This window comes from Theropithecus gelada, chromosome 1 (genome assembly GCF_003255815.1).
Source record: "Theropithecus gelada isolate Dixy chromosome 1, Tgel_1.0, whole genome shotgun sequence".
Lineage (NCBI taxonomy): Eukaryota > Metazoa > Chordata > Mammalia > Primates > Cercopithecidae > Theropithecus > Theropithecus gelada.
In genome coordinates, this window is record NC_037668.1 from 98,020,793 (window position 1) to 98,033,548 (window position 12,756).

The 12,756-nt window shown below is 38.1% G+C and overlaps 1 protein-coding gene across 1 annotated transcript in view; it reads right to left on the reverse strand.

Moving 5' to 3' along the window:
* LRRC40 (leucine rich repeat containing 40) overlaps positions 1-12,756 on the reverse strand; it is a 63,330-nt gene that overhangs the window by 12,230 nt on the left and 38,344 nt on the right. The window contains exon 10 of the mRNA XM_025370746.1: positions 2,532-2,640. Coding sequence (XP_025226531.1) covers positions 2,532-2,640 — 109 coding nt within the window. The remainder of the gene's footprint in view (positions 1-2,531; positions 2,641-12,756) is intronic.

Here is a 12,756-nt window from a genome sequence, read left to right on the forward strand (position 1 = left end):
AGGCGGGCGGATCACAAGGTCAGGAGATCAAAACCCCATCTCTACTAAAAATACAAAAAATTAGCCGGGCGCTGTGGCGGGTGCCTGTAGTCCCAGCTACTCAGGAGGCTGAGGCAGGAGAATGGCGTGAACCCGGGAGGCGGAACTTGCAGTGAGCCAAGATTGCGCCACTACACTCCAGCCTGGGCGATAGGACGAGACTCCATCTCAAAAAAAAAAAAAAAAAAAAAAAAAAAAAAAAAATTATTAGTGCTTAACACAATGTCATCCACCTACAAGAAACTTCAACGGAATGCCAAATGAATGACTGTATGAACAGAAAAAACATCACATATAATATATAATATGGAAGAATTGTATAAGAAACGCGTTGTAATACAAATATGTGAAAAGACAGCCTACATTTCACAGTTATTATGCCTTCTACTTCTGCTTTAGAATTTCTTCTGTGTAGATGCAGCATTTTCATCTCTTCAATCACAAATGCTCAAGTTCATGGGGAACTGATTCATGCTAGTCAGACTTAAAAGATTCATGCTATTTAAAAATTTTAGTTGAAAGCATTTATGCCTTGAGATTGAGAATTTATATTTTAAATAGGATACTCCTTTCCTGTTAAAGTCTTTAAGAAAAACAAATTCCAATACATTTAGAATCAAAGCAACCTAAGATTATGCTTTTGTGATATCTGTGCCTTTAAGAAGTAGAAATGGTTATCCCAAATAAAATTGGACCAATACTGCTTTATAGATTGTCTGCATGATTAAAAGCAACAGCATATGTACCTAGTACAACGCCCTAGGTCCCCTTAGAATAGAGACTCAATAAATGATATCTCTATAGGAGGGAATGGAAGGCAGAAGCCAGGCATAAAAGAAATTCTAAGCTAAAAAAGCCTAAGGCAGGACTGAAGTCTGTCTCATCAATCAGTTCATTTATGATACCTAGCACAGAATTTGATACTTAGTAGACTCCAAAAATACTGAATAAATGGGTGTATTATTTGGAAGATAAGATATGCTAAATTGGCCAGGCATGGTGGCTCATGCCTGTAATCCCAGCACTTTGAGAAGCTAAGGCAGGAGGATCACTTGAGCTCAGGAGTTCAAGAACAGCCTGGGTAACATAGAGAGGCCCCATCTCTACAAAAAATTAAAAAATTAGCCTGGCATGATAGCATGCAGCAGTTGCAGCTACTTGGGAGGCTGAGGTGGGGGGATCGCTTGAGCCAGGAGGTGGAGGTTACAGTGAGCCGAGATAACGCCACTGTACTCCAGCCTGGGCAACAGAGCAAGACCCTGCCTCAAAAAAAAAAAAAAAAAAAAAAAAAGGCTAAGTTGCCATGCTCTGTAAGAAGGAGTCAAATGTAAGTACAGAAGAGTGCTACCTGTGTTAGTGTGGCAAAAGAAATTTAGCTTAGAGTAGTGATTTCTAAGAGTGGCAGGCAAGAGGTGAGAACAATATAAATGAAACACAACAAATGTGAAATGGAGACTGTATCCTGACTGCTAAGAAGATAGTTCCTACTGATACATTAAGGATAAAAGACCATACACTGATGTTGGCTGTGTAGATTCTTGAATAAATCTAGTCACTTATCTGACTTTAGTATATATTCTTTTGTATTTTCACTACAATACCCATAAATGAACCAATTGCTACAAAAATTTTGACAGTATTGCTTATGTTTTTGTTGTTGTTGCCTTAGACAGTACTGAAAGGATACCTGACAACTACCTTCAATTTCTGCATAGGTATCTTCTTTTCCCAATTTAATATACTTCCATAAAAAATATTTAAAATTTTTTGGCTTTGTCTCAATTTATATACTAACTTGTAATTTTTTCAGTTTTGGAATATTTGCTACCATAGCACATTATTACTATGATACATTATTTGACTTATGTTCAGATAAATTAGCAGGGAACAACCGCTCAAGCTTTGCCTGCTGGTCAAGGTTTTCATTAACCAAATGATTCTAGTTTCTTACTTACTAACATAGACACCCACCAATATGAAATTCTCTCTGGATGCTGGTTACTGAGTCAGAGAACTTTATTATCAATATGGTCATTCTTTTTTTTTATAATAATGTTCCCATTATAAAAATATCACTATTAACAAAACCATCTCTCTCTCAAGCATAGTAAAACACAAACTGCAGAAGGAAAGGACACTGAAGGTCATTTATACTTTTAATATCCTTCTATTTTTACTATACTTTTAATATCCTTCTATTTCATCATGGTTTTTTGCAATTACTATTATTCTAAGTCAAGTACTCTGATGAATTTTTCCTCATCAATTGTCCTTTTTTCTGAAGGATTTCTTTCTGAAAACTTTCCTATGTGTTTGGCAGTGTTTAAAAAAAATAATAAATTAGGCCAAGCATGGTAGCTCAAGCCTATAATCCTAGCACTTTGGGAGGCTAAAACAGGAGAATGGCTTGAGCCCAAGAAGCTCAAGTCCAGCCTGGGCAACACAGTGAGACCCTATCTCTACAATAAAAATAATAATAATAAATTACATACCTATAGTCCAATATTTTTAATGTAATGATGGCATGTATATTGACTCTGGATTCACTTGGTAGTGTCATGGCAGTCTCAGCAGCAGATTCACTTTGGCTAGGTCCATCATCTAGCAAAAGAAAAGTTATATGAAGCCAATGTTAATACTATAGAGTCATTGTTAAAATTCTTGATAATATATTAAAACAGTGTATGTGATTTCTAGATATTATTGGTGAGAATGCCATTAGTCATATGCTTTATTTCCAATGGCTCAAATCTCAATCTGGAATTTAATATTTAATTAATAGAAAATAAAGTTACCGTAGCATGGCTTCAAAACTGTTTAATGAATCCTACCGAAAGGAAATTTAGCAGTAAGAAAGAACCTTCATAGAATAACTATGGTTCTATAGAAGAAACAAATAACAAGCAATCCTTCCTCTTAAGGAAAATAATATGGTCCACTAGAAGAAATTTATTAATGAAGGAAAACCATTATTTCCCCCAAATGTCTACCAAATAAGCATAGGCTTTTCAGTTTAGGAGACAACAAAATTGATTATCCTCAATCACTTAAAATTTGACGATCTGCATAATTGGGTAAGTCTCCGGTACATTTTATATGTTAAGACTTTTTTCTTCGCAAATGCATACTTTATTTTTTATAGATATTTTCCTAACATGCTGCATACTCACACATTCACACACCATCAACCACCTTACTAATCTCCAGAGACTGTTTATGGTATTATATTTTTTAAAATACACATTTTAAAAGAAATGGCTTTGTGTTATTTTTGCAAAAAAGACTTGAACAATAGACAAGTAAAATAAGACTATCACTTTTCAACAATGTGAAAACAATGAAACAGTCCCAGCATTAACACATAGGAGCAGAAGGCATGCCAAAAGAAAACAAAAAATTAGTGGTATAACTGATCTTGCTTCAGCCCAGTAGGCATTCAATAAACATCTGTTGAATATTACTAAGTATATTCCTCTTGCATTGAGCTCATCAGTTATTCATTAGCCAATAATGATAAAGCTATTATTGTTTCTCATGCAAGTATCATATGAATACTTTACTCACAGAAGTAGCACAGAATAAATGACAGAATATCAAACAGAAATGAAAGGACATCAAGGAAAGTATTAACATCAAGTTAATGCTCTAGTGGCAGTACTACTCCCCTAGCAGTTTGGTTAAGTTACTTTAAATAATATGCAATACAGTGCCAAAATTAAATAAGCAGAGAGACAGTATTAAACCAGCAACAAAATCCAGCATTGTTTTAAAAATATCTACGTATACTACCATGATCATATAATGAGATAGGGTATTCTCAACAACTTCCAAAGAGCTCCTTTTAATAATTAGCATCAAGGAGAATATAAGGAGAGAGTCTACTGTCTCTGGGGAGAAGACTGTTGTAAGAGAGATTTCCTTTCATTATATATCTTTGCATATTGGTTGACTGTTTTTTTTTACCATGTGCATTTACTGTCTTTTTCATTAAAAAAAAAAAAAAAAAAAAAAAACTACATAATTTTTAAAAACATCAACATTTCAAATTGAAAGGGCCACATAAGTGCCAAACACAATACATAAGAACCACACCAAAGTTAATTACCAGAAAATTTCAAACAATGGCAATGAACAGAAGATCCTGTAAGTTTCCAGAGAGAGAGAAAAAAAAAAGTTGTACAAGTGACTGACAAGAACATAGCCAAATAAGAGGTCAATCACATAAGCAAAAACGGAGATTTCTTTTTTCTTTTTTTTTTTTTTTTTTTGAGACGGAGTCTCACTCTGTTGCCCAGGCTGGAGTGCAGTGGCGCGATCTCAGCTCACTGCAAGCTCCGCCTCCCAGGTTCATGCCATTCTCCTGCCTCAGCCTCCTGAGTAGCTGGTACTACCAGGCCCGCCACAGGCGTGAGCCACTGTGCCCCACCACGGAGATATCGTTTTAAGAAATTTTTGGCCGGGCGTGGTGGCTCCTGCCTGTAATCCCAGCACTTTGGGAGGCCGAGGCGGGAGGATCACGAGGTCAGGAGATCGAGACCATCCCAGCTAAACACAGTGAAACCCCGTCTCTACTAAAAATACAAAAACTTAGCCGGGCGTGGTGGCGGGCGCCTGTAGTCCCAGCTACTCAGGAGGCTGAGGCAGGAGAATGGCGTGAACCCAGGAGGCGGAGCTTGCAGTGAGCCGAGATCGCACCACTGCACTCCAGCCTGGGCGACAGAGCAAGACTCCCTCTCAAAAAAAAAAAAAAAAAAAGAAATTTTCAAATGTATTCATTTGGTGAGTTTGGAGGGCATGATAGGTGATTTAGTTGAACAAGTGTCACCTAGAACGAAGTCTTCAGAACTTCAATTTATCCCTTTGAAGCAAATAGGCACTGATCACTCTGCCTCTCCAGATTTAGAAGGGGTTGGAAAAGTTGATGAGCCTGTCTCTTAGAAATAAAAGTAAAAAACTAGAGTTCATTTGGTTATTCATTTGTTCCTTCATTCTACATTATCCATCACACATAAACTGGTAGGTACTACTGTAAGTAAGAGACAAAGACAGAAGATGAACTCAATCTAGTGGACAAGATAAACAAAAATTACAAAATAGTATGGTAAGTACAGTAATATATGTATGTTGAAAGTATTTTTATGGGAGCAGTATGTGTTGAGGGTAATTCCCAAGAGTAACCACCTCAGAATGGAGTGAGAAATTACAAGTTCCTGTCAATAATAGAAGAATTGAAAAGAATTTGTCATATTTTAAACATCTCCATTTCATTTTTTAGATTTTTTTAATGTTTGATTTTATTGTCCTGTATTACTCTTACAATGAGAGGAACTAAGTGAACCATCATTTTCTGAGGCAACAAGGCTGGGGATTGGAAGAACAAAGCTTAGGAAAACTACTAAATATGTTAGCCAGGCCTGTAGAGTATAACCCCTAAGGATGCAGTGGTTGGCTACAAAAAGAAAAGCAGATAGTTCTTGGAGAACATGCAGAGCTAGTTTGTCCCCTGAGAAGACATCTGAGAGGGACAGAGGCGTAAAATGCCCCAAAGTGTGGTCCCCAGAATAGCAACATCACCCTAACCCAGGAACTTGTTAGAAATGCAAATTTCCAGGCTCAACCCAAACCTATGAATCATAAATTCTGAGAGTGAAGCCCAGCAATCTGGTTCATCAAGCCCTCCAGGTGAGGCCAATGGACATTAAATATCCAAACCTATTTCTTTAGTCAAGCACTCCACTTTTATCACATGAAAGATGATGAACATAAATTGGTAATACATAACCAGTAGCAATCCCTGGGTCTAGATCTAATCACTACAATTGTATTCATTTATCCCCCAAAATGTTACTGTGCTTCTACTCTGCGGCAGTCATTGTACTAAGTGATGGGGATATAAAAATGAGTAAGACACTGTGTGTAATAAACTATGGCCAGGCCTTTTGTGCAGAGTCCATCCTAAGCCTGATAACAGACACAATAATTGCCCAAAGACTGTTCCTTAGTACAAGAGTGCAAAGAAACTAAAAATATGATTCCAATTCATTAATATATAATTTACCAGAATAAATTATTTTATGCCCAATTTATGAGCAGTTTCCAGTTTTCTATGGTTGCTTTAACAAATTACCACAAACTTAGTAGCTTAAAACACATAAACTTATATTACAGTTTTGTAGTTCAGAAGTCTGCAATGGGTCTCATTGGGCTAAAATCAGGGGTTTGGCAGGTCCGCATTCCTTTTTCCTTTTCTTTTTCTTTTTTTTTTTTTTCAGACGGAGTCTAGCTCTAGTTGTCAGGCTGGAGTGCAGTGGCACCATATTGGCTCACTGCAACCTCCGACTCCCTGGTTCAACTGATTCTCCTGCCTCAGTCCCCTGAGTAGCTGGGATTACAGGCACACACCACCATGGAACTTTACCATGACCAGCTAATTGTTGTATTTTTAGTAGATACGGGGTTTCACCATCTTGGCCAGTATAGTCTCGATCTCCTGACCTTCTGATCCACCCACCTCAGCCTCCCAAAGTGCTGGGATTACAGTCGTGAGCCACCGCCCCTAGCCTGTATTCCTTTTTCTAAAAAAGAATCTGTTTCCTTGCCCTTTCCAACTTCTAGTAGCCACCTCATATTCCTTGCTTCAAGGCCTTCTTCCTCCATCTTAAGCTAGCAACAGTGGTTCTTCTCATATCCTATTACGCTGACCTCCTCTTCTGCTTCTCTCTTCTACTTTTAAGAATCCTTGTGATTATATTGGGCCAACACAATTCATAATAATATGCTTATTTTAAAGTCAATCAATTAGCAATCTTAATTGCCCTTTGCCATGTAAGGTAACCCATTCACAGGTATCAGGGATTAGGGTGTGGCCATCATTGAAGGGTCATTATTATGTCTATCAAAGGTAGCATAGCAAGATGATTCTGGTGACACAGCAAGAAATTAAACTCAGAACACAGATATCAGAATCAGGTGATAGAGCTTGAATAAAGGCAATGTTTGCAATCAAATAAAGTAATTAAGCTTAATGCCATGATGGTATAATTGGGGTTGGCACCTGTCTTAGTCTCTTTGTGCTACTATAACAAAATACCACAAACTGGGTAATTTATAAATAATAGACATTTATTTCTCACAATTGTGAAGGCTGAGAAGTCTAAGATCAAGGCCCAGCATTTGGTGTCTGGTGGGGGCTTTCTTGCTGTGTCTTCATATGACATAAGGCAGAAGTGCAAGAGAATGCTGCCTTCAACCTCAAACCCTTTTTTTTTTTATAAGAGTGCCAATCTGGTCGGGCGCGGTGGCTCACGCATGTAATCCCAGCACTTTGGAAGGATGAGGCAGGCAGATCACCTGAGGTCGGGAGTTTGAGACCAGCCTGACCAACATGGAGAAACCCCATCTCTACTAAATATACAAAATTAGTCGGGCACGGTGGCACATGCCTATAATCCCAGCTACTCAGGAGGCTGAGGTAAGAGAATCACTTGAACCCAGGAGGCAGAGGTTGCAAGTGAGCCAAGATCGCACCATTGCACTCTAGCCTGGGCAACAAGAGTGAAACTCCATATCAAAAGGAAAAAAAAAAAAAGAGTGCCAATCCTAATCATGAGAGTAGAGCCCTTAAGACTCAATCTCCTCCCAAAGACCACAATTCTCAGTACTGTTGCACTGGAGATTAAGTCTCAACAAAACTGTAGAGGGGAAACCATCACTGAAACCACAGCAGCACCCACTGGGGAACTTTACCAATCTGGCAGGACCTCACCCTTGGCAGGCATAGTATCATCACCACTGGAACATATCTCTCACCAATAAACTGGGGAGGCTTTAGAATCTGCACTCACTTAACACCTCCAACTTGAGATGCTCTGCTTACAAGGGTTTTTTAAAATCTAAAATTGATCCTTTAGGCTTATCACAAACTGTAATGAGTGTAAGATTTGCTTGTCAGATTGCTACTTTGCAAACCCCAAACCTAGACCTTAAAAATATATTTTATAAACCATAAAAACAAAATTTAAATTATAGTCCATTGATATTTACTTAGCCTACTGATGTAGAATGGAGAACAAGTAAATAGCTATCAGGATTATTTGAAAGTCTGTGATAACCAAATAAGAAGGTTTAATACTATTTAGATGAATCAAGGACATTGTAGGGTAATTTCACACAATGCTACCTCATGAAATTGTGATCCTCAAAACATACCTTTCAAAAAGGTATTATCTGCATTTTACAGATAGAGATGTGTAGGCTCAACATAACAACACACCAATTAAAATGTAAAAATTAGAATAATGATCATCTGGAGAATGGTTTAAGTACTCTAGAAAAATATTAATTTTTCAAAAATAAGAATGTCAGAGTTATATTTGTAGGCTATCTGGGATTTGTATCTTTACTCTTCCTAGCAAAAGATAAATAAGAGTACATTGCAGAAAGTTTTTCTAAATCCTGCATGAATTACTGCACTTCTGTTAGACACTGGGAAGAATATAAATTAATCACAACCAAAACTTAATAAGCTGTAAAAGAGAAGATTTTTCTTTGACACAGTGGAGTCTGAGGAATCTGTGGACTACGTTTCTACATTTGAAGCATCACAGATAAGTGCTTTTTAATGAAATTTTAAGTTTATTTTAAACTGGTACATAACTTCATGCTTCTGGATTGTTCAGTTTCTTTAAAGTTAGTAGTTTCTACTCACTTCAGCACAAAGTTTTTATCTCATTTTACCAGCATCCTTTGAATCAAATGATCAGCACTGTTCTCAATTTTTACCAATCAATTTCTACCTCTAAAACTGAGATGAGAGTAGTTTAAAAGCAGAGAAGAAAAGCTGAAGGAAAAAAAATATATATGAAGCAATGAAGTGTCCCAACTTTTTCCTCAAAGAGCTCCAGAAAATTTAGAGATAATTAAATGCAATTCCGCTCTAACTATTGTTTAAATACTTAGACCCCATTACCCCAAAATTCAGATTCAGATGGGCTAAAGTCTGGGCCTGAGCATATATATTTTTTTAAAAGCTCCACAGGTGATTCTTACATGCCTCTAGATACGTATGTAGATTGCTCTTTCACCGAGCATCTTTTCACTGAGAAAATACTTATTACTTATAAATAATAAAGTTATGCTTTGATAAGGAAAAAGTCTTGGGCCCTTGTATGTATGTGGAAAGTTAAGTATTAATTCAAAATAAATGTTTCAGTTCTATTTGAAATTCCCCTTAGATTATGCACACACATAATTGTTCTCCATACGATTATCACAATTTTAAGAGTCTTGCCAATATATGCTTTGAATAATTCAACCTATTTTGAAGTCCAAAGGAATTTTCTAAGTATGTATTTTCTAAGTATGTATACCTGTACAAATACCAAGAAAAACGGAAGAGATAATTAAACCCCAGAAACTACAAATGTCTAGAAATACCAAGGGATTATTTAAATGTGATTGAACAACCAGGGAGAGAAGGAAGAATGGTAAGATGTTAATAACATGACCAATTATTGGCAAGAAGCAGAGCAACAAATAAATAACAAATAAATATGGCCTGGGCATGGTGGCTCACGCCTGTAAATCCCAACACTTTGGGAGGTTAGACAGGAGGATCACTTGAGTCTCGGAGTTCAATACCAGAATGAGCAAATAGCAAGACTCTGTCTCTACAAAAAAGTAAAAATAGCCCGCTGTAGTGGTGCATACCTGTAGTACTAGCTACTTGGAAGGCTGAGGCACAAGGATTGCTTGAGCCCAGAAGTTCGAGGCTGCAGAGAACTAGTATAGTGCAACTGTACTTTAGCCCAAGAAACAGAGCAAGATCTCACTTTTAAATTTAAAAAAAAAATTAAAAATTAAAAAAATGCTTTTTAAGTAAATTACTCTCTCAGGCTTTGACTATTTATATTGGGATATTCCTTTTTATTATTTTTTTAAGTAGCTGAGCTGGATATTTTCTACTTCTGAACTTCTTAAACAATAAGGCCATTGCTTACATGTATTTGGTTTTGGCTTGATTTTCCCTTGGTTTACAATCCTGTTCTAAAAAAATTTTCCCCATCCCCAAAAGAAAGGAGAAAAAAGGGGGAAAAAAAAGAGAAAGAAACAGGGAAAGAGACAACATAAAGGGTTGAAAGACAAAAGAGCTATGAAAAACTGAGAAGAAGGCAAAGATATATATATGGAGAGGTTCCCAGTAAAAGATTCTACCGATATATGGCCAATGGGCTTTCAATTATTGCTTATTATGGCAGACTGCTAGTTTTACCCAGTTTTTGTTCTCCTTTTGCATAGACTTCACATAGAAAATATACTTCCCAAAGATCAACTTCCATCACGACAGCAAGAGGAGCTCTGTTAATCTGCTCTGCAGAAAAGCTGGTTAAAAACTGTAAAAAAATAATTTTTTTAAAAAAATTTGGCGGAAGGGGATGCTGAGCACGGTGGCTCACACCTATGATCCCAGCACTCTGGGAAGCTGAGGCAGGCAAATCATCTGAGGTCAGGAGTTCAAGACCAGCCTGGCCAACATGGCAAAAACCCATCTCTACTAAAAATACAAAAAAATTAGCCGGGCGTGGTGGCAAGTGCCTGTAGTCCCAGCTACTCAGGAGGCTGAGGCAGAAGAATTCTTTGAACCCAGGAGGTGGAGGATGCAGTGAGGCGAGATTGCACCACTGCACTCCAGCCTGGGCGACAGAATGAGACTCTGTCTGAAAACAAAAACAAAAACAAAAAATAAGCATAATTTAAAGCCTCTGGAAATGAATCTATTTTTATTTATTTATTTTGAGACAGAGTATTGCTCTGAGTTGCACAGGCTGGAGTGCAGTGGTACAATCTCAGCTTACTATAGCCTCCACCTCACAGGTTCAAGTGATTCTCCTGTCTCAGCCTCCTGAGTAGCTGGGACTACAGGTGTGTGCCACCACTCCTGGCTAATTTTTGTATTTTTAGTAGAGATGGGGATTCACTATGTAGGCCAGGCTGGTCTCGAACTCCTGACCTCAAGTGATCTGCCTGCCTTGGCCTCCCAAAGTGCTGGGACTACAGGCGTGAGCCACCATGTCTAGCCTTGGAAATGATTCGATTAGCAAACAGCAAATGAAGAAATAGCTGTTCAAGAAAATCTGCGAAAATTTGTTAAGAGGTGAGTCTGTGGTATTTGAACCTAGACTGCTTCCTCTCTCCCCTTCTCTAGGTCAGAGAGGCAGAAACTCCACTCCAGAAGGCTATAACTAAGAACATAGGGTTCCCTCTCCCCCAACCCTCCAGCCCCAAACCCTATCTCCCAGCCAGAGGGCTTTCTTCCTGAGAGCAATGTCAGCATTTCTCATCCTGCCACCAGCTGCCTGTTGCTAATGCTAAATCCCTGATGAGTAAGGTGAGGACTCCCTTCTTCTATTCCAGTTCCATGCACAGAAAGGAGGCTCTACCTTGAGCTTGGCATGATGAGAATACTGGGGCTCTGACTGCTCTTCCCCTGGCTCATAAGTTGGTGGTTCAAAGAAAGGAGAGGCAAACCAGGAGAACCTGTCTATTGCTGACTCCTTCTACTGAGTGTTCAGCTCCTAGAGGAGAGAGTTATTCTTAGAGAAACTTGCCATCTTCCATATTCCCAGCTTCATAGCCTGGGCTCAAAGATTTTGCCTGGGGAAGAAACAGGTCATAAAAACAGCTCCTAATCTCTTCCCAAGGGAACTGATTTCACTCACAACAAAGCATGAAAGCTCTCAAAAACAATGAAGGTTGTGGTAAAAGGCAGTTGGGATGAAATTTCTGGATCTACTGAAGATACAGCCTAGATTGTACACAAGCAGGCTGTACACAAACTAGCTCACAGGAGGAAACCAAGGAATAAGACAACTACAGAAAAGCTGAGTGTCTATGATAATATCAGACAAAACAGACTTAAAACATTTTTTTATGTCAGGGACACATTATAATGGAAATTCAACAACATATCCTTAAACAACCAATGGGGTCAAAGAAGATATCAAAAGAGAAATCATAAAATACTTCGAGGTAAATGAAAATGACACGACATACCAAAACATATGAGCTGTAGATAAAGCCATGCTTAGAGGGAAATTTATAGCTGTAAATGCCTATGTCAAGAAACAAGATCCCAAAATCAATAACCTAACTTTCCAGCTTAAGATACTAGAAAAAAAGAACAAACTAAACTCTGGAGTCCTGATAAGATAAGTAAGCAACAATTAAAAGGGGTGGGGTGGGGGGAGAACAATTTTTCCAAGAGACAGCTAATCATAGACAACTCTCATCACAACTTGCTGGCACAACATCCTGTTCCCAAATACCTCCCTCTGTACACAGCCCCAGCAGCATGACCTCGTTCTGCATAGCCCTCTCCAAGCATGAACCTATAAAACTCCCCTCCAGCACCTGCCTCTTGGCAGATAGCCCCTTTGCTAATGGGCTACTTGTTGCACCCTTGCAACGTATCTTCGTACTTTCTCTAATAAATCTGCCTTTCTTTACCACAACTGTCTTGGTAAATTCTTTAACCACTCACAACGCTGGCGCCAGTCAGTCGCACCTGCAATAGAAATCTAAACCAATTAGAAGGAAACAAATAATTACAGTGTTAATTAATGAAATAGAGAACAGAAAAACAATAGAGAAGATCAATGAAACTAAAAGCTCATTCTTTGGAAGGTCAACAAAATTGGCTAATCTTCAGCTAGTGTGGCC